General features: G+C 32.1%; 1 protein-coding gene across 1 annotated transcript; it reads right to left on the bottom strand.

The window, feature by feature from the left end:
- Positions 1-662: 662 nt before the first annotated feature.
- On the bottom strand, positions 663-8,317 carry GONST1 (golgi nucleotide sugar transporter 1). Its single transcript, XM_021419307.2, has 8 exons — positions 7,801-8,317; positions 7,516-7,655; positions 5,689-5,818; positions 5,022-5,120; positions 3,261-3,415; positions 1,709-1,825; positions 1,181-1,278; positions 663-1,090 (listed from the first exon to the last, which is right to left on the bottom strand). Exons 1-8 carry the CDS (start codon positions 7,993-7,995, stop codon positions 1,038-1,040), a joined length of 987 nt encoding a protein of 328 aa, XP_021274982.1. The 5' UTR covers positions 7,996-8,317; the 3' UTR covers positions 663-1,037.
- Positions 8,318-8,346: the final 29 nt, after the last annotated feature.

Raw genomic sequence — 8,346 nt, 5'->3', positions numbered from 1 at the left:
GATTAAATTATAAATAAAATATTAATATTTAAAAAATCAAATAAAAATAAATTATCGTATATATAATAAAAGGTAATTTTTATTTTTATTTTTATTTTTAATTTTGAAATTATTGTTACTAACAAAACTTTACAATAAATCATAATAATTATTCTTATCTTATTTTATTTGTCATAATAATTATTATATTTTATTTACATCTCATTTTAATTTTACATAATAATTATTCTATTTCATTTCTGTTTATTCCACTAATTAAATGTAACCTAAAAACAACACTATAAGCTCAAAAATGACCTCAAGAAAAATAAAAAAGTTCACATGTCAAACAGCTGAGGTATCCACATTGTGAAAAATTGAGGTTCTAGCCTTTTTAAAATAAAATTTAAATATGTTATAGATAAATGCAAAAAAAAAATTTATTACGAATATTTTGTAATTTTATCTTTCTAAAATTTTCCTTACTTTTTGCACATCAATCAAAGATGAGATAATAAATTTTCAAAATATTAATTTTTCAAATTTTACAGTATGTAAATTTCATCCGATTTTATTTCGAATTTCTCTAACTATGTTGATTTATTTGCTTTGTGACTGATTTATTCGGTTGTTATAATAATATTTTAATTATTATAAATTCTACTTGTGTACATGTTATCTCATTTTAAAAAAGAAATTTCGCGTGACTTTTTTTCATTTAAATAGAAGTTTGACAAAGGGCATACATAAGTTAATATTAAGAATTTGCAAAATACACAGGGGAAAACCAATAAGGTCTCCAATACAACAAAAGGAAAAGGAAAAGAATTAAGTGGTGGCACCCTCCTTTGTTACAAACAAAAACAAAAACAGATGCCAAACTCGTGTAACTCCAATCATCGCCGACCAAGATTTGGCATCAAACTACACTTGGTTGGAACCAATTGGCCACCCTATTTTCTGTCTTCGGTGAGAACTGGTTGATAGATTCCTAGTGATAACAATGCTCAAAAGTTGTCAGATGCAAACTGACCCAAAATGCAAAACTGTACTCAGGATTAAGATCTCTCTCGCATTTTGGCTCTTGCAAAAAACACTCCTGCCAAAAGACCTGCAATATCCATTTCATGTTATACACAATAAAGGGGACTTGGAAAAGAGGCCAGATACTGTGTACTTTGTTTTGTGTTTGATGACATACCAAAGAAGATGCTGGCAGAGTTCTCCAAACTAGTAGGGACTTTGAAAAGAACAATCCCGGCAACAGAGAGAGGAATTTTATTCAATGATCCCACGAGGCTGCAGATAACAAATCAGTTAGGAGACCCAGCCGGTACATATCCATTTAACCAGTAATTATCACTCATCTAAAGTAAATTCAGTGGTCCAACATACTAATTCCACAAACCAATCCAATTTGAGATTAACTCGCAACTGAATATATTTAAGGACTAAATCCGACAAAGACTTTAACTTTGTGAGAGCTCGTCACATTGCAGACTACAGCAAACATGAATAGCATTTACAAAGACGGGTCAGTTTGCAAACATTTCCTTTACCCTAAGCATAACTTAACTTGTATATGAATTGCAGTTTTGCTAACCAAGAAATTATGCAATGTAACACTGTCACTCGCAAAAACTAGAAATGTTTGTTTGGTTTTTCGGTCGGATCACGCAAAGCTAAATTTAACTATGTACAGTGGCATTTAAGCCCCTTTTCATCTTACCTGTAGGTGGTAGCCCCTGTTTGATGAAGAAACCACATTGAAGTGAAACTGATTGCCAGACCCAAAAATCCACTTAATGTCATTACCAACCAGAAGTCAGGCATCCTTAGAAGTGGTCTGTCAAGTAAATACAAGATTGTGAGATTCCATAAGAACTCTTAAATAACAAATATATCAGAAATGGTTGTTGCAGGTTAATTGCAAGATGGCGTGAGAGCTACCATGATTTTCATTTCAGTTCAACCTATGAAATCAATAACAATAAGCCTGAAATTTAGTGGCATATACTGGTGGAGCTTGAAAATTAAAAATTGACTTATTTACATCTTAGCATGGAAAGCTTGGTCCTTCAAAATAATCTTGCATGGCAAAAGTGACTAAGAAGGTTTCACATATGAACATTGAATTGGCATAGAAGCAACCACAAGTGCATGCAAATAAATTCTAGGAATAGTTAGGTGTATTTGCTTCTTTTGAGGACACCATAGTGGGGGGACACCTGTTCAAGAACTCTGATTTATGAGTGGAAAAGAGGATCCACAAAATGATATTTGATTCAGTAGGATGTGATGCTGGTAAGCATAACAAAAAGCTATCAATGCAAAAAGTTCATAATAATAAATATGGATCGAAAAAGTCAGACTGATGCAATTTTTGGTTTTATAAAGAATAAAGGTAGAATAAAGAGGGCAGAGACTAATGAACAAAAAGAAAAGAAAATAACATAAGGATAACACCATTAAGTACGGAAATGCTTATAGAAAAGCTTTCAAATAGCCAAGCAAAATTTGAAGTGTTGTAATGGACTGTGATATAATGTAACTGTAAACTTTTAGAATAGCAGGAGTTGAAAATTATGCTGAAAAATTAAAAAAAAAAAAAGTACTTCAACCAATGAATATAAATTGTAGAAGGAAAAGAGAAGGTACAATACTATTCAAAACACAGATCACAAGTTGAACAGGTGATGTAATGATAGTGCTTATATCGCGTACATCTAGCAGAGAGAGTCAATACAAATTTAGGGTTTACAATTAAGACAACCTGTTAGCAGCACACAATTGTCCCTGATCAATTGAATTGATACTCTGTAGTGCCTTCAACGAGTCAACTCTAGAAATTTCAAGCAATATCTCAAGCAAGAAACAAAGAGACATTCCCTAGCTAAATACATAATTCCATAGAACATGTTAAGACTCTTAAAATTTGCTATATTTGTAAAAGGAACACTGACATACAAATGTATCATGTTACAGAGTATGATGGGGAGACTCATTCAATTGTTATAAAAACTAATGGAATCCAACTAAGATCATGTGAGTTACAACATTAGACCATGAAAAGAGCATCTACGTTTGTTTATAATAGGTAACTAAATTGTTATAATATATTTATTTATAATGAAAAGATACATTGTTATAATAACTAATGTATCCAGTTAAACAGAGCAACCATATTATTTACTGCAAAAAATTACAACAAAGCAAATAAATGGAGAAAATATGCTTTGAAGTTCTAACATGAATAATGATAGGGCAATAAAAACACTTACGTTGTGCAGAGATAATCAACCTCCTTGAAAACAAAAATAAGAAGAATCCCCAAAGGCAATGAAAGTGTGTTATTTAGCAAGACCATTGAAAATTCATTCAAGTTCCCGGATTTGGTGACCTGCTTTGCAGTATCCATGACTCTACGTAGGGTCAGCTGCACCAATAAAAATAAATAGATGAACAATCAGTCATTTATGATTTTAGATTTAAAAGAAAAATGAATGAACTAGAGATGAATAAACAATTTTCCACCATAATTGCAAAATTAGGAGAAAAACAAAGCATGAACCAGGACTAGCTATATTAAGTATCTACAAATGGAATTTGCAACTATATCGTAAGTCTACTTTTGAGTGTTCAAGACTGAAACTTGAATTCAAGGCACAACTTATTACAACCTTTAGGATGCACGACCAATTGAGACTTTGGCAAAAAACCCCAGTGAATCAAACTAATCTGAGACCTTAAATCCCAACAAATATGCCACATGGATGTCTTAAACATCTCTACTACAACATCAGCATTGCTCTATGAGCAATTTGAGCCTACCGAAGCTTCCCCAAGAAATATTCATTAACATACACCAACACAAACTCCTGATCACATTTACACTTATGGTTTTAGATGCTTACCTTATTGAAGATTTCTAATGCACATGGTTTTGCACCCAATAGGCATGACAATAAAGTACCGATATGTTAACATGATATTTGCTTTAGTACCAAGTGATTTCTTCTATTTAACATTATGGTACAATATTTCAAATTAGATAGCAAAGAAATTTCAAGAAAAATTTTCACTTATTCTATTTCTATGTTTTTATCTGAGAATTTCTTGTATTTTTATCTATTCTAAACATAGAATGTTCAGAATCAATTATATTTTATTAAAACTTTTGCTAATTTCGTGTTTGGATTGCATTGTGCAATCCATTTTTTTTATTGTATCTACACATTCTATGTTTTTTTTTTGGGCTGCTAACTCAATGGAAGAGTACTCGGCTTTTGGTGTGGCTAGCATCTTTTACACATTTGTATGAAGAAAGGGATTTGTTCATACCATTGGTAGAGTTTGTAAGACCACAACTGATCCTGAAAGGAGTGGATGGAAAAAGAGCATGTTCTATATAATAAATTTAAAAGCACTATAATTTGAGGGAAAAGGGCTAATTCATTATTAACATACTCCATTTCTGCATGCAAATAATTTATCCTATTGCTGCAATTAGATACTTTAATTTACTTTTTATTTGTACAAGAGTAGGCTTCTACAATGCTATTATCAGACTCCAAATGAAGCTTGAAACATCAGCAATAGATTAATGAAAAGATGTTGTCAAGAAGAGATTGTTTTAAATAAAGCATAAAACATGTTTTGCCATCCAAAAAATTCACACAACTAGGTAATTTTTTGCCAGATTAAGTCATGTAGGCTTAATTAAAAGCATTCCTTGTATTGTACTTCAGAAAAAGAAATTTTGGGACGTCCAAAATTCAAGTTGCTTAATTAATATTTCTAAAACTATAAAAGTTTAAATTTGCAATACCACTGTATTGATAAATCAATTTGCCATTGGAATGAGATATCGACTAGCAAATGGAAGCACAAGCAAAGACTTCTCTTTTCCAAAATCAGATGAGAAAATAGCTCAGCTCAAACTGATAAGACAAGCCCACAAAACTGCGACTAATGACTTTTTGTTAAACAAAAAAAATCTTAAAAGTTAAAAATTGAAAGTCATAACATCATTATATACTCACAGAATACGACGCAGTTAAGAAGCAGTTTATAATCTGCCATGCATATCCAGTGGCATGAAATGACAGATCAGTTATCCCTCCAGAAACTGCTGAAATAATCTGCACAATACAGAGGTAAAATCTTGTTAGGCTGAGTTCTCTTAAAAATGAGCATGTTATAAGATATCTCGCTGTTAGATAAGACCATCTTCAAAAGAAACCCAATTTCTTAGAGACAACCTCATATGTGATTTAGAAGTGATAATAGAACAAGTACATAGGCAAAATCATGTTAAACTGATTATTTTCCAGAATTACTATCTTATAAAATATCTCTATCTGTTAGATAAGACCATCTTCATAAAGAACCAATTTCTTATAGGCACTCCAGTCTGGTGGAAAAATCCTTTTGAAGTTTCCACAAATATATGGACAAACCCCCAAAGCAACTTGATATTGTATTTCCTAGAAGGTAACAGTGTAAATGATACAATTTATTTAAAATTATTTCTTTCTCAAAAATGTGTTGATTGAAAAGGAATATAGGGGGAAAATAAAAATTATTAAAGAGAAAGGAGATACTATGAGAGGCAGCATCAAGCTAATATAAGAAGAGCAATATGTTGATTAAAAATTACTCTCAATTTCATATTCACATTTCTCAAATAAACTGAGTCAAATAACATACCATTAAGAACAAAGCAGTCCACACCCTGCTATCGTGATGCTTCTTAAATAGATACATTTCACCAACAGCAGTAATTACATTAGTGACATTCTTCAGGACCGTGACCATGGCTACATTAATATATTTCAAACTGCAGAAAGCAAAAATTGCAATTAAGCTACAATAAAAGATGAATTTCCTTTGAGCATTCACCAATTATCCATGACAGCATTCTTTACACAAAAATAGCCTTTCAACACAATGCAATTAACAGTGACTAAGCACTAACAACTGAATGTTCCAACTACTTCCACCTCAGATCATCTCTGGCAAAATAACAAGCAGAATCAAAATGCTATAGACCATATGATTTCTTGAGTTTTCCAAGAAATTCTAAAACTAAACATATAAATCAAAGATGTAAAATTTGTGATTGAAATCAAGATGGATTTCATTAATGGACACATCCTAGGCAAAGCACAGATAACGAGCAATCAAAACAGTAATCATTAAATATAAGTTAAAAACTTCATAGTTTAAGGCATCATTACTTTAGGAATATGACATTTTAATGGTTCCCTATTATTGTAAATAATTCCAACCTAATATTTCTATTTATACAAGAGAACTCTTAACATTTTTTTCCCTTTTTGAATGAACAGAACAACTTTACACCACTCTAAGCATGAGTTTCAAGCACAAATGTGTCTAGATAACAAATTCAATAATTCAGCTCTTCCCCAAATGTGCAGAGTCAGCCATAACAATCAAATGGCATTCCCCCTATAGCCCAGACTAAATGAACCATACGTGAATAGCACCAAATTTTTGTGTCATATATCCTACAGGAATGCACCACATTTTTTTTCACTGAATGTGATGTGCAATTCAAAGATCTGTGTCCACATCATTTTTGACAATAGGCTAAAGCAAAATTTATTAATCACTAGAAAGAATAATTTCTAATAGAATTGGCAAACACATAAAACAATGAAGAGCCATAAGTACATTATAACCTTCACGTAAAGATCCAGAAACAAGTGTGGAAATTCTAGGCCACTCCCATTAAATATATTAGACATTTTAAAGGTTCATGGTCTAACAAGATTTGGAAAGAGATAGCAAAAGATGAACTTAAGAAACATGGTTCAGTTTCCAGATGTAACCATATGAAAAGGTTTTCTAATGCAGAGCCATCAGCAAATATCGGAGAGTGAGACAAGGAATCTATGACATGCAATATTGGAATACATCCTGTAGTAAATCAGTCTTTCTTTCTTATTTTTTCTGTCTTTCCCAACCCACAGCCTTCACCATCAAAGTAAATGCAAACTCCAACTGAGACATAATTTAGGCTTTTGAAATGACCAAGTTAGACTCTATTGAGTATTGTTGAGTTCTATGTTGTTTTTAGTTAGAGTCAATTAACGACAAGAAATCTATGTGGGAGACAAAAGTCTTTTCATTTTTCTTTTCGGTTAATTAACTAGAGGTAAAACTTCTTTCCAACAGGAACCTTGATCCACAAGTGGCAATATCTAAGCTTGCATTTGTAAGTACCAAAAAGAGCTACAATTCAACTATAAAGATGGGCAATTATCCTGGTAGTCCTGTCTTTAAAAATAAAACCTGAAAACCAAAAAGCCCTTGAAAACAAAAGTATGAAACAGCCTTGATGATGTTAAGCGAAAGAGGACTAACTACTTCAAATGGTAGCAGGTTACTGATTCACTAGCACTAAAATTACAAAACAGAAATTTTAAATATTCTTTCAGCTGATGCATATATAAAAATAGAATCAAACAAGGATTCACCAAGATGACCATATACAAGAAATACAAGTCATACCTAAACATGCTTGTAACAAGCATCCCGACAAATATGACATTCACAGGTAACCAGACTTTAATCAATCTCCACGTTAGTGGTTCTGTCGATATTAGGCCCAGAGAACTCAGTATAGAGACAATAACAACGGATATAAAGTTCTGCAGGCAGAAAGAGTCAAGAGCTTGTAAAGAGATCGAAACTGTTTTTGAACCAGTATATTGACTTGCACATAAAAAATTTGCTGCTATGATAAAAAAATTAAAAATCCTAGCATAAGTACGAATATTAGTTAAAGTAAAATACCTGGTACAGCATCAAAGATATCCCCGCGTTGAAATCATAGCTAGAGAGCACAAATTTGTTTACCAGTATCATACTGCAGGAGGAAATGCAATATGCAAGGCCAGATAATAAGGCCTGATTTTGTATTTTAACTATCTTGTTACTACGTATTGTTTTATCTCTGTCCTTTTCCAACTTACCACTCTCCAAGTCCATTTCATCATTTTCATGGACCTTTACTGCAGATAATGACCTATATTAACATAAAATATTAATCAATAGCCACTATTAAAAATCTCACATCTCATTTCATTTGCACAGTTAAATAGACAATTATTGTAAAAAAAGCAAGATATGCAAAGCTACTAACAAGTTGAACCCACTGGAGCTCAGATACCAGTTGAAAGAAGAGAAAAGGAATGGGGGAGGGGGACCATGGGAACCCTTGGGGAAGGAAAAGACCTTCAACATTTTTAGAATTACAATAACTATACTCCCACTTTGATTCCAAGTCACATCAGAATACCCAAAGATACAACAAGAATTGATAGGAAAAAAAAAAGAGAT

This window comes from Theobroma umbraticum, unplaced genomic scaffold (genome assembly GCF_002168275.2).
Source record: "Theobroma umbraticum cultivar Fairchild unplaced genomic scaffold, ASM216827v3 scaffold_44.0, whole genome shotgun sequence".
Taxonomy (NCBI): Eukaryota; Viridiplantae; Streptophyta; class Magnoliopsida; order Malvales; family Malvaceae; genus Theobroma; species Theobroma umbraticum.
Note: the sequence above shows the minus strand (reverse complement) of the source record. Positions and strands in the feature narration are given on the sequence as shown.